Source organism: Triturus cristatus, chromosome 10, assembly GCF_964204655.1.
Source record: "Triturus cristatus chromosome 10, aTriCri1.1, whole genome shotgun sequence".
In the NCBI taxonomy this organism is placed as follows: domain Eukaryota; kingdom Metazoa; phylum Chordata; class Amphibia; order Caudata; family Salamandridae; genus Triturus; species Triturus cristatus.
Genome location: NC_140593.1, coordinates 1,238,851,779 through 1,238,876,004, shown reverse-complemented (window position 1 = coordinate 1,238,876,004; position 24,226 = coordinate 1,238,851,779). Strand labels below are relative to the sequence as shown.

General features: G+C 50.4%; 1 protein-coding gene across 6 annotated transcripts in view; it reads right to left on the bottom strand.

The window, feature by feature from the left end:
* The window catches only part of IKBKG (inhibitor of nuclear factor kappa B kinase regulatory subunit gamma), a 228,727-nt gene that overhangs the window by 158,311 nt on the left and 46,190 nt on the right, over positions 1 to 24,226 (bottom strand). For 5 of the 6 annotated variants that reach the window (XM_085629872.1, XM_085629874.1, XM_085629877.1 and 2 more), the window contains exons 2-4: positions 18,798 to 18,999; positions 8,413 to 8,618; positions 8,185 to 8,268 (exon numbers count right to left, since the gene is read on the bottom strand). In XM_085629872.1, coding sequence (XP_085485998.1) covers positions 8,185 to 8,268; positions 8,413 to 8,618; positions 18,798 to 18,981 — 474 coding nt within the window. In that variant the 5' untranslated portion in view covers positions 18,982 to 18,999. The remainder of the gene's footprint in view (positions 1 to 8,184; positions 8,269 to 8,412; positions 8,619 to 18,797; positions 19,000 to 24,226) is intronic. The other variant, XM_085629876.1, reaches the window with a different exon arrangement.

The following is a 24,226-nucleotide window of genomic DNA, read 5'->3' as shown; positions in this document are numbered from 1 at the left end:
ACACCCCCTGCAGCGAGACGACCCGTAAATTAGCATTCCAAGGCAGGGAGCTTCAAAGAGCCTACCGCCTTTGGCATGCGATTCTGGCTTCCCTAAGAGGTGAGGGGATGCCAACCCCCCTGACCAGGGCTAATTTGGCACTTAGACAAGCTGGAAAATTAGTAATCAGAGAGGCGTGTTCACCCTCAGGCTAGTTTCACTCCTAAGTTGAGAAACCTAATTTGGATGCGAAAATTAGAAGTCTGCTATTTTGGTGATGGCAGAATTAGGAACTTGAGAAAGGGTTATACCCACTTCCCCCATGAAGTCGTCATATAGAGGGTGTAGTGACCCAAAGGGGAAGTAGCCCATTGGCTACTACCATACACTCCGGTAACGCCCCTAAATCTGGTATTTAGAGAAGCCCCTGGCACCAGGAAATCAGATCCAGCTGACCTGAAAGAAGGAGGAGGACCCTGAAGAGCTGTAAATGAAAGAAGAGAGGAGCAGCAACTGACTTGGCGCCAACCATGCGGCCTGCCTGCTGTCCCGGACAAGTGCGACAAAGACGACTCGTTCTGTAGCTGCTGTGCCTCCAAAAGCCTGGTAGGACTACCAGCCCTTCACTCAAGACCCAGGAACTCCCATGGAGTAGATGATCTGCTTCCCTGCCTCCACCAGGCACCCCAGAAGAACTGCAGGGACTCCGGACTGCTGCAAACCCAACACCGGAGAGCATCACTGCACCAGTGGCTCCTAGCCCGAGTCAAAGTCGGCCGACTGTGCCAGCATGGTCCCCGGACCCTCCAGAGACGAAGCGCACCTTGGGTTTGCCAAGAGTGGACTCTCTGATGCCGCATGCAGCCTCTTTGTGCAGGCCCCCCCACACACAAATGTGGTGAAAGCCAGATGCCTCCAGACACCTCTGTCCCTGTCCGCCTGGCCCAAGGATAAAGGGACAAAAGTCTCTGAGCATCTTAAGAACTGAATCCTCTGTTTGGTTCAGCCGGACTGGTCCCTCAGTTCAAGCTTGCAGCCTATTTGTCACCGAATCGATCCCCATAGACTTACACAGGGAACCAGAGGCTGAAAAGCATCTCGGCACCCGGCCCCCTCAGTGCTGTCCAAGGTGACCTGTTAGTGCTGCCTTGTAACTAAAGTCCAGGAGATTGGTCGCATGAGTCGCTGTGAAGTGCCTGTATGCACTGGATGTCTTTCCTCCATAGGATAAACATTACAGCTCCAGAAACTGTACTGTGTTGATTTTTAAAAGCTTTGAAAATTCATACCTCAAAACTTACTAACCCAATTTTGATGATCTTAGTGTGTAAATATTGAATATGCTACTTACCAGTATGCATCTGTTCTTGGCATGTAGGGCTGCTGACATTCATATCTGTGCATAGATCGCCGCCTAGTGTTGGGTCCGGATGTTTGCACGTTGTTGTCCTGGAAGAGTCTTCGAAGTATCCTGGGATAGGTGACTCCTCCCCTGGACTACAGTGCGCATGGGCATCCTCTCCATCCTCAGATTGTTTTTCGCCATTGTGGCAGTGATGGAGTAGATACAGAAAGTGATGACCATGCTTACAGTGATTCTGAGAGCTGCAGCTGCTACAGGCGCCGGGGAGGAGGGAGGGCGATATGAATGTCAGCAGCCCTACATGCCAAGAACAGATGCATACTGGTAAGTAGCATATTCAGTTCGAGGCATGTGGGCTGCTGAATTCATATCTGTGCATAGAATATATAGCAGTACCCTCTATTAGCGGCGGCTACCAGTGCCAGCTGCAGCGGTCTGAAAAAGAGTTTTGAGAACAGCCTGTCCTACAGCTGCCTGCTGTTTTGATTGCACATCTACACAATAGTGTTTGGTAAATGTGTGTGTAGTGGACCAGGTGGCTGCTCTACATATATCATGCAAAGGAATGTTTCCAAGGAAGGCCATGGAGGCCCCTAACTTACGTGTTGAGTGGGCTCGTGGGGGAATCGTTAATGTGCGTTTAGCCTTTTGATAGCAAATTTGAATACATTTTACGATCCATCTGGCTATACCTGCTTTGGAGATGGCGTTACCTTTGTGGTGTGGGGCAAAGGCAACGAAAAGTTGTTTTGTTTTCCTAAAGACTTTAGTCCTGTCGCTATAGTACATGAGGGCTCTCATTACATCCAGTGTATGGAGTGCTCTTTCTGCGACAGTTTGTGGGTTTTGAAAGAAAACAGGCAGTTCAATAGTTTGATTCATGTGGAACTGCGATATTACTTTGGGCATGAATTTGGGGTTGGTACGTAGTACGACCCTGTTGGCGTGAACCTGTATGAATGGCTCTTGAATGGTTAGTGCCTGGAGTTCACTAACTCTTCTTAATGAAGTGATTGCCACTAGGAAGGCTACTTTCCAGGTGAGGAATTGAATCTCACATGAGTGGAGAGGTTCGAAGGGTGGACCCATCAGTCGGGTGAGGACCAGGTTGAGGTTCCACACCGGTGCTGGTGGGTGTCTTGGGGGAATTACTCGTTTAAGTCCCTCCAAGAAGGCTTTGATGGCAGGCACTTTGAATAAAGAGAGGTGCTGCCTGTTTTGGAGATAGGCTGATATTGCGGTCAAATGGACACGTATTGAGGTGTATGCCAGATTGCATCGGTACAGGTGTAGGAGGTAACAAATTATGTTTTGGATGGATGCGTCTAGCGGGTTAATGTCAGTATTATTGCAATAAATGACGAACCTTTTCCATTTGTCTGCATAGCAAGCCCTGGTAGTGGGTCTCCTGGCCTCCTTAATGATGTCCATACAGTCAGGTGGCAGGTTTAGGTAGCCAAACTCTAGGACTTCAGGAGCCAGATTGCCAGGTTCAGCTGTTGCGGATCTGGGTGCTGAATCTCTCCATGGTTCTGCGTCAAATGCGCGGGTTTGATCCGCAGTCTTTGATGGGGCACCATGGAAAGTTCGAGAAAGGTGGTGTACCATGGCTGGCGTGCCCACGTTGGAGCAACCAGGACGAGTGTTAGTGAGTGTTGTCTGAGTTTGCGAGCCACCAGCGGTATCAATGGTGCTGGGGGAAAAGCGTACGCAAATCTGCCGGACCAGTTCATCCATATCGCATTGCCCTGCGACTGCGGATGTGGGAACCTGGCGGCAAAGCTTTGGCGTTTTGCGTTTTCGCTTGTGGCGAATAGGTCTATCTCTGGGTGACCCCACTGCTGGAAGTACGGTTGGAGTACTGATGGGTGTAACTCCCACTCGTGCATCTGGTGGCTGTGTCTGCTGAGCAGATCCGCCATCTGGAGGTGTTCCGCCATGAGGAACATGTTCCTCTGAATGGCCCACTTCCACATGCTCTGAGCCAGATGAGACAACTGTGGAGAGTGTGTTCCTCCCTGCTTCTGTATGTAGTACATGGCAGTCATGTTGTCCGTCCGGATCAACACGACTTTGTTGCACAAGTGTACTTTGAATGCCTTCATGGCTAGGAAGATTGCCATCAGTTCTAGAAGGTTGATGTGCATCTTCTTTTGTTGTGTTGTCCATAGTCCCTGCACTGTGTAATGGAGTACATGAGCTCCCCATCCCTGGAGAGACGCGTCCGCTGTCAGCATTATTTGTGGAACAGGCTCTTGGAACGGTCGGCCCTAGCAAAGGTTTCGTGGATTCCACCAATGCAGAGAGTTGTATGCCCGACCGCTCACCAACACTAGGTCTTTTAGTTGCCCGTGAGCCTGAGTCCATTGACGTGCTAAGCACTCCTGAAGCGGGCGCATATGTAGTCACGCGTGTGGGACTATGAAAATGCAGGAGGCCATCATGCCTATCAACTGCATGAACACTCGCGCGGGAAGGGAGTGTTGGGGTTTGAACTTGGAAATCAGCATTTGAATGCTGTTGATCCTCACTAAATTTGGCTGAGCTGTGGCTGCCAGAGTGTCTATGGTCGCACCCAGGTACTGTTGTACGTGTGCGGGTTGGAGATGTGATTTTGGGTAATTTAGTGAGAACCCCAGGCTGTGAAGGAGGTGAATGGTGCGGGACATGTGGCTGGCGCATTGCTGGGCTGACTTTGCCTGAACAAGCCAGTCGTCCAGGTAAGGGTAGACATGAATGTGTTGCCTCCGTAAATGTGCAGCCACTGTAGCTAGGCACTTTGTGAAGACCCTGGGCGCTGTTGTCACGCCGAAGGGAAGAACCTTGAATTGGTAGTGCTGCCCCTGAATAGTGAACCTGAGATATTTTCTGTGTGATGGGTGAATGGGTATGTGGAAATACACATCTTTGAGGTCTAGCGTGGCTAGGAAGTCTCCCTGTTTGAGCAGTGGGAGGACTTGTTGGAGGGTGAGCATGTGGAAATGCTCTGAGAGAATGTAGCGGTTGAGGGGTCTCAGGTCTAGTATGGGTCTGAGTGACCCGTCCTTCTTTGGTATTAAAAAGTACAGGGAGTACACCCCCGTACCGTGCTCGTGGACGGGTACGACCTCTATTGCGCCTTTTTGCAGCATACTTAGCACTTCCTGCTGTAATAGCGCTAAGTGCTCTGAGGACATAGGACGGTGTCTTGGCGGTATTGTGGGTGGAGTTGAGGTTAATTCTAGGCAGTAACCGTGTTTGATAATATCTTTGACCCACCTGTCTGTGGTGATGGAGTTCCACGTGGACAGGAACCTTTGTAGCCTTCCCCCGACAGGTGTTATGTGGTCGGGAGGAAGGGAGAAGGCGTCACTGTTTGTTCTTGGGAGAGGATCTGGTATTGCCGTATCCGCGTCCTCTGCCCTTTGTGCTTGAACCACGATATCCACCCCGGGTGTTTTTATCGTAGGTACTTTGGGCGTTGCCCTTGTTGTAGGTTTGCTGTGACCCCTGTCCTCTACCTGCTCCTCTATTTCCGGGGCGACGAAAGGAGCCACTCCGAAAGGTCTACGTTTGGAGAGCCCCCATGGACTTTGCAGTGTCTGTGTCCTTTTTTATTTTTCCTAGGGTGATGTCAACCTCTGGTCCGAATAAGTAGTCGGGGTTGACCGGCTGATTGAGGATGTTATTTTGAACCTCCGGTTTGAATCCGGAGATTCGCAACCAGGCGTGTCGTCGTAACATGACGCTAGTGTTTATTGCTCTGGCAGCTGTGTCTGCGGCATCCAGTGCACACTTAATGGATGCGTTAGTGAGGAGTTGTCCCTCCCTGATGAGGATCTCTGCTCCCTCTTTGTATTGGTCAGGGAGATGTTGGAGTAATGTTTCTAATGTGTCATAGTGTGCGCGATCGTAGCGAGCTAGGAGCGCCTGAGTATTGGCAATACGCCATATGTTAGCTGCCTGGGCTGCAACCCGTTTGCCGGAGGTCTCTAGCACCTTGGACTCTTTGTTCGGGGGAGGAGCATCCCCAGTTGTCTGTGAGTGCGCCCGTTTGCGAGCATTGGCGACTACAATGGAATCCAGAGGCAACTGGACTCTAATGTAGGTAGGGTCCCCAGGCGCCGACCTATATTTCTTGTCGATCCTGGGGTTTATTACTCGTGCCCTGGTGGGTTCTTTGAAAATGTCCTTTGCTGGTTTGAGGACACCTTTCAACATGGGTAGAGTTTTGATATTCCGTTCTGAGGATGCGAAAGTATCCATTAGAAAATCGTCCTCGATTGTGTCGGAGTGGAGTTGCACACCATGATTGGCCGCAGCACGTTCAATAAGGGCGTTGAATGCGGCAGTGTCCTCTGTGGGAGACGTTTTCGCGCCATATAGCTGCGTGTCCTGTGTATCTATATGTGCACCCGGGTCTGCAGGGTCATCCCAAGCCTGATCAGGGTCCTGTTGGCCGTCAGGGTCCATCTCTCCGGGGTAGGGGACGTGGTCACCCATGTAGTCCTCCAAAACGTCGGTTTCGGAGTGTGTCGGAGAGAAGGACTGTGGATCTTGGTAAGAGGTATGGAGAGGTTCGTAAAGAACTGGTTCCGAATCCACTGGCAGCTTTTTCTTTAGAGGGATCCGGTAGGAGTCCAAAGCTGGCTCGGAAGTTATCCTCCGCTTGTGGAGCATCATTCTGCCGGTGTCGGCATCGATGATGTGGGATGGTGACGTCTCCGTAGGAGAGCGTTCGGCAGGCGTGATCCTAGTGTGGGTGACACGTGTTCTGATTTCGAACAGTTTGGGTGCCGTGGATGGCGGCAAGCCAAAAGTGATGTTGGCCGGTGCCGGAGAAGCTTTTTGAGCTTTTTTCGGCTCGGAGCCTGAAGGGTCCTGTAGGGCTGCCTTTTCTTTGATGCGTTGCAAGGATGCTGCAACTTGCCGCACCTGGAACGCCGACGGTTCTTTGGCGCCGACCGGTTCTGTAGAGGCTGGCGTGGACTTTTTCGGCGCCACGGGGTCATTGAGTCGAGGAGAGGTAGTAGCTGTCGACGGCGTCGATGATTGTGCCTTTGGTGCTGCTTTCGAAGTAGTGTGAGACGCAGCAGCTATTTTGACCTTTGTGGCTGGAGCCGATTGTTTCGGTGCCGGGAGCCGAGGCGGTTTGGCGGCACCGAGGGCCTTTTTCCGTGTGTCGGCGCCGACGTCGGCTGCTGCGAACTCGGCACCGAAGTCCCGTTTGGTGCGGTCGGTGCCGACGGGTTTGGCTGGCGTCGAAGGTGTGGTGGGCCTCGATCCGACCAGTGTTCCTTTCAGTTTCGGTGGAACCGATACGGCTTTCGGTTTCGATGAAGGGAAACCAGTCGTTTTGGGTAGTAATGGCTGCCGCTGAATGTCCGAGGCCGGGCCAGAGGGCGGGGCCGAAGAACTGCGGGATAGGACTTGGGTAATGCCCGAAGGCGATCCCTCGACCGGAGCCATAGACTGACGCACTGGGATATCCTCCGTCTGTACGGGTAGGCCTTGCTCGTCACCGGAGCTACTCTCTTCGGCCCCTAAGGCCTCATTGTAGTCTCCTACCTCGGTGTCGGCTTAGTCTCTGTGAAAGAGTCGTTCTTCTATGTCTTCCGATCCGGAGTCGCGTTCGGAAGCGGGGCTGGAGGGTAGGTTCTCCACGTCTTCCACATCTTCGTCCTCGGCGCTGAAGATGTTGGTCGGGGCCGGTGCCGCTTGCTGCGCTTCAAGTCTCGCTGCTCGTCGATTCCGGAGAGTCTTTTTGGATCGGAATCGGGCACAGGCCATACATGTGGACTCGTCGTGATCCGGTGAAAGGCATTTGTTGCACACCGGGTGGACGTCGACATGGGGATATTTCGCATTGCATACAGGACACCGCTTGAATGGTGTCCTCGATTCCATCGTCGAAGTCGGGTCGATGGTCGGATATGATGCGAAAAGAGTTGGTCTTGAAGTTAGTAAACTAACAAATAACTATCGATACCGATCGGGAACAGTACCGACGCGAACTAAAGGCCTTTTGGGCTGAAAAAAGTTTTTCCTAACTTGAGTCAAGATAAGCACATCCGAACCCAATGGCGGAAAAAAACAATCTGAGGATGGAGAGGATGCCCATGCGCACTGTAGTCCAGGGGAGGAGTCACCTATCCCAGGATACTTCGAAGACTCTTCCAGGACAACAACGTGCAAACATCCGGACCCAACACTAGGCGGCGATCTATGCACAGATATGAATTCAGCAGCCCACATGCCTCGAACATATAAAGATGCGTGCTGTTTCTGTAAATTAGTGTGAATCTCCTGAGTTGTGTGCAACAGATGTCGAACACTCCACTTCGATAGGCCGAAGGCTGCTCGACCACACTAGCCCTTGAAGAGCACCTTAGGAGTGCGAGAGCTAGCCCCTGTCCACTAGTGAGGGAATACTTGCACTCTTTGCAAGGCATACCTCTTTTTAATACACTATATAATGGGCCAGCATCTTGCACTTTGGGTCATGTATATGTACTGCTAAGAGCCGAGCCGGTGCATAAGTACCGATCTGGATTCCAATATTCAGTTAGGCTGCACAAGTCTGTAGACTACTTTGGTGGTGGGTCGTGACTAGAGTTATTGCTTTACAATTTTGTCCACATACGATCATCAATTTGATTGAGAGGGGAATAAAAATGCCTTTCTCCAGGCAAGCATACTGCATAAGGACTTGTCTTTTGGTCACTTTTTATGTTTAAAGTCCTGCTCACAAGAGCAGCACCTTTCCTTGCCTTCTTCCCATTGATGTGGACTCAGTGTGGGGCTTCCAGGGAGCGCAAGAGGACTGAAGGGTGACTCACTAAATTCAACTTTGTGCATCTTACCAAAGAAGCTTCAGCTGTCTGCCCTGTCCCGATCTCATCATCTGTGCACGGAATCCCTGCGGTCTCTCTCATCACAACACACGTCTGTAAACAGGACAGCCAAGAGTGAGTAAGCAGCAACATGTTGTTCTATGTTTTAGTCTATCATTGAGTGGCACAGGGATAGAGACTTGGTTTAATCACCCCAGGATTGTCGGGGCACATCGCCTACCGTACTCACAGCTTTACCTGCTTTGGGCTTTTCATCGACACTTTGGAGTGCTCATCCCACTGCGCCCACAGGCTGGCCCTCTCCGCACGCAGCTGCGCCACAGTCTGACGCGCTTCGGAGAACTTCTGAATGAGGAACTCCTTCTCTTCCTTCTGGTTGGCCTGGAAGTTCACAAACTCGTTGCAGCGTTCCCGCAGCATGCGGTTACTCTGGTGCAGGGCCTCTGCCAAAGACAAGGAGTGTGGTGACAGCAGGGAGCAAACTACGGGTTTATAGTCAGAGTAATCACTCCTAGTTTACTCTATCGATTGAACCTCCATTTCCTAGCAGCTACTTCTTGTCTGTCGTTTACCCTTTTCTATGCTGCAATCTTTTTGCTAATTACTTCATTTACTTGAAATTGTTATTCCCACTTTATTATTTTCCTTACTTGTGCATTACTCCTCCCTCTTCACCCTGCGTCCCATTTTCTACTCCTCCTTTCTTTCTCTTTACCCCTCCGTTTCTTGTTCCCTATGTAGGTATCTTTTTCGCCTGCAGCCTCCTACCTTAGTTCTCCCTACCACAATATCAAACAATCCAGCTAACCCCAAAGCTTTACACCCCCCTCCCTCTTGATCCATACTGGACTAAGTTCATACAAAAGGAACGTGCAGAAGCGTGCAACAGAGGCGTACTGAGAACACATGGAGCGCGGACGTCAGCAGCCAGAAGGGACAAAGGTCACACCGAATGAACATGTAGAAGCGTGCAACAGAGGCGTACTGAGAACACATGGAGCGAGGACGTCAGCAGCCAGAAGGGACAAAGGTCACACCTAAGGAACATGTAGAACATGCAACAGAGGCGTACTGAGAACACATGGAGCGAGGACGTCAGCAGCCAGAAGGGACAAAGGTCACACCGAAGGAACATGTAGAACATGCAACAGAGGCGTACTGAGAACACATGGAGCGAGGACGTCTGCAGCCAGAAGGGACAAAGGTCACACCGAAGGAACATGCAGAAGCGTGGAACAGAGGCGTACTGAGAACACATGGAGCGAGGACGTCTGCAGCCAGAAGGGACAAAGGTCACACCGAAGGAACATGTAGAAGCGTGCAACAGAGGCGTACTGAGAACACATGGAGCTAGGACGTCTGCAGCCAGAAGGGATAAAGGTCACACCGAAGGAACATGTAGAAGAGTGCAACAGAGCCGTACTGAGAACACATGGAGCGAGGACGTCTGCATCCAGAAGGGACAAAGGTCACACCGAAGGAACATGTAGAAGCGTGCAACAGAGGCGTACTGAGAACACATGGAGCGAGGACGTCTGCAGCCAGAAGGGACAAAGGTCACACCGAAGGAACATGTAGAAGAGTGCAACAGAGGCATACTGAGAACACATGGAGCGAGGACGTCTGCAGCCAGAAGGGACAAAGGTCACACCGAAGGAACATGTAGAAGAGTGCAACAGAGGCGTACTGAGAACACATGGAGCGCAGACGTCTGCAGCCAGAAGGGACAAAGGTCACACCGAAGGAACATGTAGAAGCGTGCAACTGAGGCGTACTGAGAACACATGGAGCGAGGACGTCTGCAGCCAGAAGGGACAAAGGTCACACCGAAGGAACATGTAGAAGCGTGCAACAGAGGCGTACTGAGAACACATGGAGCGAGGACGTCTGCAGCCAGAAGGGACAAAGGTCACACCGAAGGAACATGCAGAAGCGTGCAACAGAGGCGTACTGAGAACACATGGAGCGAGGACGTCTGCAGCCAGAAGGGACAAAGGTCACACCGAAGGAACATGTAGAAGCGTGCAACAGAGGCGTACTGAGAACACATGGAGCAAGGACGTCTGCAGCCAGAAGGGACAAAGGTCACACCGAAGGAACATGTAGAAGCGTGCAACAGAGGCGTACTGAGAACACATGGAGCGAGGACGTCTGCAGCCAGAAGGGACAAAGGTCACACCGAAGGAACATGTAGAAGCGTGCAACAGAGGCGTACTGAGAACACATGGAGCGAGGACGTCAGCAGCCAGAAGGGACAAAAGTCACACCTAAGGAACATGTAGAAGCGTGCAACAGAGGCGTACTGAGAACACATGGATCGAGGACGTCAGCAGCCAGAAGGGACAAAGGTCACACCGAAGGAACATGTAGAACATGCAACAGAGGCGTACTGAGAACACATGGAGCGAGGACGTCTGCAGCCAGAAGGGACAAAGGTCACACCGAAGGAACATGCAGAAGCGTGGAACAGAGGTGTACTGAGAACACATGGAGCGAGGACGTCTGCAGCTAGAAGGGACAAAGGTCACACCGAAGTAACATGTAGAAGCTTGCAACAGAGGCGTACTGAGAACACATGGAGCGAGGACGTCTGCAGCCAGAAGGGACAAAGGTCACACCGAAGGAACATGTAGAAGCGTGCAAAAGAGGCGTACTGAGAACACATGGAGCGAGGACGTCAGCAGCCAGAAGGGACAAAGGTCCCACCGAAGGAACATGTAGAAGCGTGCAACAGAGGCGTACTGAGAACACATGGAGCGAGGACGTCTGCAGCCAGAAGGGACAAAGGTCACACCGAAGGAACATGTAGAAGCGTGGAACAGAGGCGTAGTGAGAACACATGGGAGAGGAGTTGGCCTAACGGCTAGGGCGCTCAAACTCGGAACTGGGTTTAGGTCTCGGTAATGACGCTGAACGTCTCGTGATTCTGGGCAAATCACTTAATCTCCCCCATGCCTAACAAAAAAATGAATGTGTGTCCTCATGTAACGTAACTGGTGCTATGTAAAGTGCTCGGATACCTGATTGGATTCGGGTCAAGCTCGCGCTATATAAAACTCTGCAAAAAAAAAAAAGAAAATGGAGCAAGGACGTCTGCAGCCAGAAGGGACAAAGGCCACACAGAAGGAACGTGCAGAAGCGTGGAACAGAGGCGTACTGAGAACACATGGAGCGAGGACGTCTGTAGCCAGAAGGGACAAATGTCACACAGAAGGAACGTGCAGAAGCGTGGAACAGAGGCGTACTGAGAACACATGGATCGAGGACGTCAGCAGCCAGAAGGGACAAAGGTCACACCGAAGGAACATGTAGAACATGCAACAGAGGCGTACTGAGAACACATGGAGCGAGGACGTCTGCAGCCAGAAGGGACAAAGGTCACACCGAAGGAACATGCAGAAGCGTGGAACAGAGGTGTACTGAGAACACATGGAGCGAGGACGTCTGCAGCTAGAAGGGACAAAGGTCACACCGAAGTAACATGTAGAAGCTTGCAACAGAGGCGTACTGAGAACACATGGAGCGAGGACGTCTGCAGCCAGAAGGGACAAAGGTCACACCGAAGGAACATGTAGAAGCGTGCAAAAGAGGCGTACTGAGAACACATGGAGCGAGGACGTCAGCAGCCAGAAGGGACAAAGGTCCCACCGAAGGAACATGTAGAAGCGTGCAACAGAGGCGTACTGAGAACACATGGAGCGAGGACGTCTGCAGCCAGAAGGGACAAAGGTCACACCGAAGGAACATGTAGAAGCGTGGAACAGAGGCGTAGTGAGAACACATGGGAGAGGAGTTGGCCTAACGGCTAGGGCGCTCAAACTCGGAACTGGGTTTAGGTCTCGGTAATGACGCTGAACGTCTCGTGATTCTGGGCAAATCACTTAATCTCCCCCATGCCTAACAAAAAAATGAATGTGTGTCCTCATGTAACGTAACTGGTGCTATGTAAAGTGCTCGGATACCTGATTGGATTCGGGTCAAGCTCGCGCTATATAAAACTCTGCAAAAAAAAAAAAGAAAATGGAGCAAGGACGTCTGCAGCCAGAAGGGACAAAGGCCACACAGAAGGAACGTGCAGAAGCGTGGAACAGAGGCGTACTGAGAACACATGGAGCGAGGACGTCTGTAGCCAGAAGGGACAAATGTCACACAGAAGGAACGTGCAGAAGCGTGGAACAGAGGCGTACTGAGAACACATGGAGCTAGGACGTCTGCAGCCAGAAGGGACAAAGGTCACATAGAAGGAACGAATGAATGACGTTATTCCACTGCCTTTTATCACGTTGTGATTCCACATACCATTACCCTGCAAGTCGGAACAACGACTTGCGGAGGGGTGGCACTGGATAATTTACTATTCCAACTCCAGTCTGTGCGGACACTAGGGAAGGTGTTGGATTCTAAATCCAACACCTCCCCCCCCCCCGCAAGTCATTGTTCCGACTTGCGGAGTAATGGTATGCGGAATCACAACGCGGTCGTTGTAACGACCGCGTTGCGATTCCCTGCGTTTTAAAAGTTTCGTTGTTTACCAGAAGGAACATGCACAAGCGTGCAGCAGAGGCATACTGAGAACACATTGAGCAAGGACGTCTGCAGCTAGAAGGGACAAAGGTCACATAGAAGGAACATGTACAAGCGTGCAACAGAGGTGTATTGAGTGCACACAGTGTACATGTCAGCGAGGACGTCTGCAGACAGAAGGGATAAAGGTCACATAGAAGGAACATGCACAAGTGTAGAACACATGGTGTACATGGTGTACATGTCAGTGAGGATGTTTACAGCCAGAAGAGACAAGTTCAAACTGTAGGAATGTGCACACTTGTGGAACAGAGGCGTACTGAATACATGCTGTGTGTTCATGTCAGCGAGGATGTCTGCAGCAGAAGAACTGGAGTGCACAGCGGAGACAGAATGAGAGACAAGGGGTAGATGCAGTGCTAATGATGGAGGAATGCTCGTCTGAATAAAGAGTGAAGAAGGTCAGGCGATGGAGGATGGGTGTTAAGGTTAATGGGGGAGGCAGCAGTCTGATTAGAGTATGCACGGTTTAACATTGGTACGGTTTGGGGGTGAAATCAATGTTAGATCAAGAGGGGGGGCTATTGAGAAGAGCTAAGGTTAGAGGTTCCATTGTGAATGCATAAAGGGGGGGGTCTGCAGAGAACAGGTGGGGACCAGCAGAGCAGAGGATCCATTTTAATGCACTTGCAATGTTGGAAATTCGGTAACAAATGGAATGCCGCTAGGAGGTAAGGGCCGGGGACAGACTGTAGGGTGAGAGCGGGGGAATGATTAGACTAGGGTCATGCTGATGTTACTCCAAAAGTGACAGACACAGAACAAACCAGGGGATGAGTGCTTTACACAACCCAATCCAGGGCAGGACTTCCCAAACGTCCTAGAACCACGACCCAATCTTTAGAACAACAAATGTCCCCCACCCACCTACCTTTAAATGACTGGGGGGGGGGGGGGAGGGGTGATTTTTCAATGCATCTAAAGCATCGTGTGGCAGCTCGCTGTCATTTACAGACAGCAGATTTTCCATTGAAATGTCCATTAGATTTGCACAGTCTTTTACTGATACAACTATACAGCACACAAATACTAATGCGTCGAAATCAGGTGTCAGTGATTTGTTCTGCTTCACCAAGTAGATTGTCTTGAATTGATTTGATCCCATTAAAATGTTTATTTCCATCATACTTCCAAATTACAAAAAGAATGTGCTTCATTTTTGCTTTCCTAACTGCTAAATGTGTACAGATTATTCCAGGAAGAATGAGGGGTACATGGGTGGTGAGTGTTACACCCAAAGAAATAGGGGTACGTGGGCTGCAAGTGTTACATCCAAAGATTTAGCGGTGTGCGGGCGGTAAATGTTACACCCAAAGAATGGGTGGTACGAGGCGGTGAGTGTTCCACCCAAAGAAGAAAGCGTACATGGGATCAAAGTGTTATACTCAAGGTGGTGTGGACTTAAATCTGGAGGCTGCAAGTGTTAAAGCCACAATAATCTGGGGGCTGCAAGAGTTACACACAAGGTGGTAGAGGGCACCGCATTCTGGGGCTGTGAGGGTTACACCAACGGTGGTAGAGGGCACAGCATTCTGGGGCTGTGAGGGTTACACCAACGTGGCAGAGGACACAACAATCTGGGGCGACGAGGGTTACACTAACGGCGGCAGAGGACACAACAATCTGGCTCAGGGCTGCAAGAGTTGCACTCAAAGTGACAGAAGGCACATCAATCTGGGGCTGTGAGGGTTACACCCACGGTGGCAGAGGGCACATCAATCTGGGGCTGTGAGGGTTACACCCACGGTGGCAGAGGGCACAGCAATCTGGGGCTGTGAGGGTTACACCCACGGTGGCAGAGGGCACAGCAATCTAGCAGATGCAAAGGTTACACCCAGGATGACAGAAGGCATAAAAATATGGGTATGATCAGGCAGGGAGGGTTACACCCAGAGTGACAAAGCACAACAATTTGGGGTCTGCGAGAGTTACACTCAAGGTGGCTGAGGACAACAATCTGGGAGCAACAAGGGTTACAACCAAAGGGGCAGAGGGTACTACAGTCGGCAGGCTGCGAGAGTTACACCCAAAGAGGTAGAGGGCACAAACATCTGGAGGCTGTGAGGGTTATGCCCAAAGTGGCAGGGCAATAACAATACAGAGAACTGTGATTGCTAGCTCTGTGGAGACAGAGGTACCAGCAACCCTGGGGCTGTGAGTGTTCGCTCGGAGGGGACAGCGGTACAGCAATCCTGGAGCTCTGAGTGTTAGCTCTGAGGGGACAGAGATACAGCAATCCTGGAGCTCTGAGCGTTAGCTCTGAGGGGACAGTGGTACAGCAACCCTGGGGCTGTGAGTGTTAGCTCTGAGGGGACAGTGGTACAGCAACCCTGGGGCTGTGAGTGTTCGCTCTGAGGGGACAGAGATACAGCAATCCTGGGGCTGTGAGTGTTAGCTCTGAGGTGCAGTGATACGGCAACCCTGGGGCTGCGAGTGTTAGCTCTGAGGGGACATAGATACAGCAACCCTGGGGCTGCGAGTGTTAGCTCTGAGGTGCAGTGGTACCAGCAATCCTGGAGCTCTGAGTGTTAGCTCCGAGGGGACAGAGATACAGCAATCCTGGAGCTCTGAGTGTTAGCTCTGAGGGGACATTGATACAGCAACCCTGGGGCTGTGAGTGTTAGCTCTGAGGGGACAGAGATACAGCAATCCTGGAGCTCTGAGTGTTAGCTCTGAGGGGACAGCGGTACAGCAACCCTGGAGCTCTGAGCGTTAGCTCTGAGGGGACAGCGGTACAGCAATCCTGGAGCTGTGAGTGTTGGCTCTGAGGGGACAGCGGTACAGCAATCCTGGAGCTGTGAGAGTTAGCTCTGAGGGGACAGTGGTACCAGCAATCCTGGAGCTGTGAGTGTTAGCTCTGAGGGGACAGCGATACAGCAATCCTGGAGCTGTGAGTGTTAGCTCTGAGGGGACAGAGATACAGCAACCCTGGAGCTGTGAGTGTTAGCTCTGAGGAGACAGAGGTACCAGCAACCGTGGGGCTGTGAGTGTTAGCTCTGAGGGGACAGCGGTACAGCAACCCTGGAGCTGTGAGTGTTAGCTCTGAGGAGACAGAGGTACCAGCAACCCTGGGGCTGTGAGTGTTAGCTCTGAGGAGACAGAGGTACCAGCAACCCTGGGGCTGCGAGTGTTAGCTCTGAGGGGACAGTGGTACAGCAACCCTGGGGCTGTGAGTGTTCGCTCTGAGGGGACAGAGATACAGCAATCCTGGAGCTGTGAGTGTTAGCTCTGAGGGGACAGTGATACGGCAATCCTGGAGCTCTGAGTGTTCGCTCTGAGGAGACAGAGATACAGCAATCCTGGAGCTGTGAGTGTTAGCTCTGAGGGGACAGTGATACGGCAATCCTGGAGCTGTGAGTGTTTGCTCTGAGGGGACAGCGGTACAGCAACCCTGGGGCTGTGAGTGTTAGCTCTGAGGAGACAGAGGTACCAGCAACCCTGGGGCTGTGAGTGTTAGCTCTGAGGTGCAGTGATACGGCAACCCTGGGGCTGCGAGTGTTAGCTCTGAGGGGACAGAGATACAGCAACCCTGGGGCTGCGAGTGTTAGCTCTGAGGGGACAGTGGTACCAGCAACCCTGGGGCTGTGAGTGTTAGCTCTGAGGGGACAGTGATACAGCAATCCTGGAGCTCTGAGCGTTAGCTCGGAGGGGACAGAGATACAGCAATCCTGGAGCTGCGAGTGTTAGCTCTGAGGGGACAGCGGTACAGCAATCCTGGAGCTGTGAGTGTTAGCTCTGAGGGGACAGCGGTAGAGCAATCCTGGACCTGTGAGTGTTAGCTCTGAGGGGACAGAGATACAGCAACCCTGGAGCTGCGAGTGTTAGCTCGGAGGGGACAGAGATACAGCAATCCTGGAGCTCTGAGTGTTAGCTCTGAGGGGACAGCGGTACAGCAACCCTGGTGCTGTGAGTGTGAGCTCGGAGGGGACAGTGATACAGCAATCCTGGAGCTGTGAGTGTTCGCTCTGAGGTGACAGCGGTACCAGCAACCCTGGGGCTGCAAGTGTTAGCTCTGAGGGGACAGTGGTACAGCAACCCTGGGGCTGCAAGTGTTATCTCTGAGGGGACAGTGGTACAGCAACCCTGGAGCTGTGAGTGTTAGCTTTGAGGTGACAGTGGTACCAGCAATCCTGGAGCTGTGAGTGTTAGCTTTGAGGTGACAGCGGTACAGCAATCCTGGAGCTGCGAGTGTTAGCTCTGAGGGGACAGCGGTACAGCAATCCTGGAGCTGTGAGTGTTAGCTCTGAGGGGACAGCGGTAGAGCAATCCTGGACCTGTGAGTGTTAGCTCTGAGGGGACAGAGATACAGCAACCCTGGAGCTGCGAGTGTTAGCTCTGAGGTGCAGTGGTACCAGCAATCCTGGAGCTCTGAGTGTTAGCTCTGAGGGGACATTGATACAGCAATCCTGGAGCAGTGAGTGTTAGCTCGGAGGGGACAGCGATACAGCAATCCTGGGGCTGCGAGTGTTAGCTCGGAGGGGACAGTGGTACCAGCAATCCTGGGGCTGTGAGTGTTCGCTCTGAGGGGACAGAGATACAGCAATCCTGGAGCTGTGAGTGTTAGCTCTGAGGGGACAGCGGTACAGCAACCCTGGGGCTGTGAGTGTTAGCTCTGAGGGGACAGCGGTACAGCAATCCTGGAGCTCGGAGTGTTAGCTCGGAGGGGACAGCGGTACAGCAATCCTGGAGCTCGGAGTGTTAGCTCGGAGGGGACAGCGGTACAGCAATCCTGGAGCTGTGAGTGTTAGCTCTGAGGGGACAGAGATACCGCAACCCTGGGGCTGCGAGTGTTAGCTCTGAGGTGCAGTGGTACCAGCAACCCTGGGGCTGTGAGTGTTAGCTCTGAGGGGACAGCGGTACAGCAATCCTGGGGCTCTGAGTGTTAGCTCTGAGGGGACAGCGGTACAGCAATCCTGGAGCTGTGAGTGTTAGCTTTGAGGTGACAGTGGTACACCAACCCTGGGGCTGTGAGTGTTAGCTCTGAGGGGACAGAGATACAGCAACCCTGGAGCTGTGAGTGTTAGCTCTGTGGAGACAGAGGTACCAGCAACCCTGGGGCTGTGAGTGTTAGCTCTGAGGGGACAGCGGTACAGCAACCCTGGAGCTCTGAGCGTTAGCTCGGAGGGGACAGCGGTACAGCAATCCTGGAGCTGTGAGTGTTAGCTCTGAGGGGACAGCGGTACAGCAATCCTGGAGCTGTGAGTGTTAGCTCTGAGGGGACAGTGGTACAGCAATCCTGGGGCTGTGAGTGTTAGCTCTGAGGGGACAGCGATACAGCAATCCTGGGGCTCTGAGTGTTAGCTCTGAGGGGACAGTGATACAGCAATCCTGGAGCTCTGAGTGTTAGGTCTGAGGGGACAGAGATACAGCAATCCTGGAGCTGCGAGTGTTAGCTCTGAGGGGACAGCGGTACAGCAATCCTGGAGCTGTGAGTGTTAGCTCTGAGGGGACAGCGGTACAGCAATCCTGGACCTGTGAGTGTTAGCTCTGAGGGGACAGAGATACAGCAACCCTGGAGCTGTGAGTGTTAGCTCTGAGGTGCAGTGGTACCAGCAATCCTGGAGCTCTGAGTGTTAGCTCTGAGGGGACAGCGATACAGCAATCCTGGGGCTGCGAGTGTTAGCTCTGAGGGGACAGAGATACAGCAATCCTGGAGCTCTGAGTGTTATCTCTGAGGGGACAGCGGTACAGCAACCCTGGAGCTGTGAGTGTTCGCTCTGAGGGGACAGAGATACAGCAATCCTGGAGCTGTGAGTGTTCGCTCTGAGGGGACAGTGGTACAGCAATCCTGGAGCTGTGAGTGTTAGCTCTGAGGGGACAGCGGTACAGCAATCCTGGAGCTCTGAGTGTTAGCTCTGAGGGGACAGTGATACAGCAATCCTGGGGCTGTGAGTGTTCGCTCGGAGGGGACAGTGGTACCAGCAACCCTGGGGCTGTGAGTGTTCGCTCTGAAGAAGAAGAGGCACAGCAATGCTACGCTTGAGAGTCTTCGCTCTAGGATGACAGAGGTAAAGCAATGCTGGGGCTGCGAATGTTACCTCGGAGGTCCTGGTTCTCCACCAGGAGACGCTGGAAGGCCTCATGGTTGACGACCTCTGATGGAAGATGCAGCATCGCCGATCTCCCCAAGGATGACGCTCCTCCAGTTATATCGAAGTCACTGCCTGGGCTCCCACTCGGCTGCACCATTTCAGGTCTCACTCTCTTCCTGATCCCATTCATTAAAGGTCACATCAAGTTCTGAAATGACAACAAGACAGTTTGAAGTAAGAAAGACACTGAAACAAGCCCTGGAAGTATTAATTTACTTTGACCGCTACTTCAAGAGGTGATCACACTCTGAAAACAGAGGGGTGTCTAGAACGAAACTCAAACAAGCCCCGAGTTAGAAGTACTGAACTTTGAACAAAACGGAGCCACAAACCGAGGGAATGCCTCGCAGATAAACAAGGTCCAACCATTTGCTGGAAAAGAGAACTTCCAGCAATGCAGGTGAAGGCCCAACTTTAATCAGCAAACGGTAAACATATTTCTGCAAAAAGCTCCTGTGCCCTGGACTCAATTTGTTTCACACGTTTACAATTGGAATGCTATTTGTACATATATACTTTACTATTGAATCCATCAAATAATCTGTAACATGACCAGCCCCCTTTTCTTAATCAATCACAATCCTTTCGATAACCATTAATAAAAATATCATTGCATTTTCTTCAACCTTAACTGCCCAATGACCACGACTCACCCACTCACCTCGCAGTAGACACACACACACGACAATCCACAAGAAAAGACAGTGGTGCAGGTATCATTTTTCAAAGTATGCAGATGTCTGACAATCAATATAGAGCTTGTAGCAGACAATGAAAGCAAGCAGAGCACACCAGGAGGCAGAACTATAAATACCTGCAAGTGAGACACTTTGCACCTATGCCCTAGAGGCCAAACTCCAATAGAATGCCCTTAAAATGACAGGAACAATGCCACGCATACTACAGGTACAGTCAAGTACGTCCATTCGCTCAAATACGCGCATACTAAAGATACATCAACCACACTCATTGCAAAGGCAGTGTGTGTGTGTCAGGGTACAGGGCCTCTAAGGGTGGCACAATAAGTGCTGCATCCCTTAGGGGCCTTCTCTGGTCACAGTGCCCTGGGTACCTAGGGTACCATTTACCAGGGGCTGACGTGGCCAGAGATGCCAATTGGGTTTAGGCTTTAATGCAGTTTTAGGGAAGGAACACAGGCCCTGGGTACCTGATTGGCAGGAGCCCAGGGCACACTCAGTCAAAGCACAACAGCAATTCAGCAACAAGCATTTACAATGCAATAGGTCTTGCATTACTGAAAGCTTGACCGCTTGGCATTGCATTATAATGTGCAACGCCAATAGCTAACACTTTTATTAATGCGAGACCTATTGCATTGCAAATGCTGGGTTTTTTAAAAGTTCTCCTCCAGAGAAAGTCCTGGCACTGAATGTGGCAAGGAACTGGGGAGTAAGCAGGCTTACTGTTGTATTGGGACAGAGTTTGGCGAGGATTATGGATGCGTGGGTGGGAGGGAGCTTGAGCCCGTAGGCTGCCAGCCCCAGATCTCATCTGCCTTCCACTTCATTTCCTGGAGCTCCCAGCACGGTGGTAAAGTAAAATGCAATACCAGTTCGGGTTCCAGTATTGCATTTTAAAACATACAAGTTTAACAAAAAAGTGTTGGGCAGCAGCACAAGAGTAAAGAAACGGTTGCAACGGCCATTGTGGAACCGGTTCGGGTTCCGGTATTTTATGAGGAACCAGACAGAGTGGACAGGTAGAGTGGACCTGGCACCAGCGAGGCATCAAAATGCAGAGGGCGGCGGAAGGCCGGTTTCAGAATGTGAAGAATATCTCCTGAGGCTGGTAGACGAAGACACGATGCCCCTTGAATCACATTTACCCCCTATAAAAATGCCCTCGTGGAGAGAACACGACAGAGGGACACGATCCTCCAACAATTGTATAGGTAATTGCCAGTGAGATAAACTGGGCACGAATGTAGTGAACACAGGAAAGGGTTTTTAGAGAACATAGGTTAGTGACGATGCGGAGTAAGAGTTACAGTTTCAGCTGAGATTAGGCGAAAGATAGGAAAACTGTCAACACATATGATGACTAACCTCGTTAAAAGTCCAGGAAAATTCGATTATGCGGGTAATACTTCATTCACCCTTGTTGTACACCTTTGTTTATTGCGAGAATGATACTGTGAATGTCAGTGTTTAAATGTGGCACCCTCTACACAGTTTTATAAACTGGAAACGAAATGAAAATAAATATATTTTAAATGTTGGTGCCCGAGAGCTAGAGCTGGTACTTAACTCAATGAGAGGAGGGTGTGGGTGGATGAGTGAGCGAATGAGTAAGATCTGGCACCATCCTCACCTAGGGGATATTCCATGTCAGCAGCTGTTGTTAAATGTGCTGTAATATCCTGCAGTGTTTTCACTGTCACTTACTGTCGGTCCATCCTCTTTGAATGACTAAAGACAATATGAGCGGCCAGAATCACACAGAGTTAGCACGGAGCTGGGACCGCCTCCCTTGAAACTCTGGTCCTGGGTCCACCCACTATCGCTAATATCATTAAAATAATCTCATTAGACTGGTTGACTGCGGCAGAAACATCTGTTATATACAGGGTCACTGGAATTATGTGATCCTGCGGCCGCTGAGATTTTCGCATTATTATAGAATTGCCGCACTTGCCACATAATCCATCATCTGCTGCTTAATGTGCAGCTTTATAAAAAAAAGAAGAAAATCCTAGCTCAAATGGTGCAAAAGTTACAAAAAATGCAGCAACGTTGACACGCTGACGAAGGCCTGTTGAAAAGTTGAACTGGTCACCATTGCTTATTGCTATATTTGAATTTTCAACTGGTCCCAATGATGCGCAATCAATGTCCAGACAGTGTTATCAAGTTTAAAAATGAAGAAATAATGAAGTAATACTATTAAAAAATGTGCCACATTATGCCGCAAAATGTACCCTTTCTTGCCACATAATTTACTCAATCCTGCCACATAACTTGGCCCTTTCCTGCTGCACAATTCCAGTGGCCCTGGTTACATAGTGCCATATATTTGGGGGAGGAGATAAGCCAGTGCCTTCAGGTTCCGAGTTTTTTACACTAACCATTCTATGCGCCCGCCTTTGCCCAATTGCGTGCTGCATTTTTTTTTTTTTAAACACGCGAAAGTCAATGGCAGTCGGGAAAGCAAAACCACACGCACAAGCGTGTGGTCAGCTTTCGGATCCCCGTACAAAGGTCTCGTGCTGCGCGAGCAATGCTCTGCACTGCAACGCTAGGCGCAAGACCTAAAAAGTGGGGGCATACCATGCAAGAAAGAGGGCACTTTCTCACACACACATATTACAGCACAGGCAACCAAGCCCAGTGGCTTAATACCACCCATATCACAGCACAGGCAACCACATCCATTGGCTCAATACCACACATTTTACAGCACAGGCAACCACGTCCATTGGCTCAATACCACATATATTACAGCACAGGAAACCACGCCCATTGGCTCAGACTCCCCATCCTGTATTTTCTCCTTAGTTTAAAGGGTCATTTTCTGAACTCCGTCCACCAGAACAAGTAAGATTTCAATGCTCCAAGGAACAAATACCTTGCCCTGCGGAACATCTTGAAAGAATCAAGTTTCTTGAGGAAGCTGGCCTCATAATTACCCTGCTTGAAATTCTCAGGAGTTCTACACCGACATCGGTACAGATAATTCTCTCTGAGAATCATAAAGTATACCGTGAGAGTTGAAAACTAACTATATTATCACTTTACCTAGACACCATATTCAAATACAATATTCTGCAAACAAAATGTAAATGAGTTAAGCGCAGAGACTAAACAAGCATTTGCAATGCAATCGGTCTCGCATTCGCGAAAGTTAGAGCGATTGGAATAAAAAATGGTACTGTAGCCTACAAGTGTGGGATACACTTGTGTGCTTCAGTGATTTTGCCCGTTTAATATATGTGTAAAGTTAGTACTATGGACATAAACCCTTGTTGCGGACATTCAGGAGAGTTTAGGGTACAGACTAATGCTAGAGCATCCAACAAATGTTTCACAAGTTTGCTGACTGTGTTGACATGCATGAATAATTATGAAAAGTATGTATTTATCCTAAGCTTGTTTAATAAAAAGATTTCCCCCCCAAAAAAAAAATGTACATGTAAATGTCAAATGTCCAGTATTTGTAAAGCACAAATAATTACCCGAAGGTGTCAAGGCGCTGGGGGCCCGTCGGGAAGATTAAGCGAGCTATTGCCCAGAGTCACATGGTGCTGGGCTGTTTTGCCGCCGGTGCCAGGGATCGAACCGCGAGCCCCTGGGTTCCGGAGTCAGTCACCCAGGCCGCTGCGCCACACCTCTTCCCTAAGAAACGGTACTGTATTTAACTTGTGTTTTTTGTTTGCAGTGGAGTAACATAACAGGCGTGCGGGCCGCAGAGCCCCGGGCTGCAGCTTGTTTGCACAGAATGCTGGGGGCGGTGGCATCACCCTCTGAATGTTAATAATGTATCAACCACAACAATTTAGGAGCATGGCTCTGTGGAGAAATGAAGTTGAGTGTGTTGAAGCTCAGCTCTGTCCCTTAAATTTAAAGTAAAAGCGGAACTGCTGATAGATAAATAAATGCGCCCGTCCATGCTGTGTGGGGAGGTGGGAAGCGTTTGCTTTTGAGGAATGGCAACAATAATTTTGGAAGCTCACAAGCCCAAAGTAATTGCGGCGCCGTTAATAAGTAAGGGTCTGGGCAAAACATTTCAAGCAGAGGAGGGCAAAAGTGAAAGCAGCAGTCTTATTCAATAAAAGCACACGGCCATGCTTGTGAGAAAGTGGCTCTGTATATACGGTTCCTTAATAGGTACAGGGTGTACAGAGTCCACAGACCCCAAGGGTTTAACGGAGGTTAAAGTTAGATATAACCTTACTCTCTAATGTGGTAGCTGGGTCGAGCAGTAAGGCAGTATCAGAGGACAGTGTAAAGCATTTGTTGTACACACTCAGTCAGCAAATAGTTCCACACACTCAATAACTGAACTCTAGGCCAATGGTTTGTATATAAAAAAATATATGCTTGTTTTATTTTAGAACCAACACTTGGAATTAAAATATACTTTCTCGACAGGAGGTGTGTCATAAAAATACTTTTGTATATGCAATAGACTTTTTAGCAAATAGTTACAAGTAGTTGCAGTAGGCAACTCGATTTCTAAACACAATACATTGAGCTCAATGATAAATTCAAGTTACATGCAACAGATTACTTTTTAGATTACTTTTGTAATTCCAGGCCTGGATCCTAGATTCAGTCCTGGGTCAGTTCTCAGAATCAGTTGTTGAAAGTCGACTTGAATTTATCATTGAGCTCAATGTATTGTGTTTAGAAATAGAG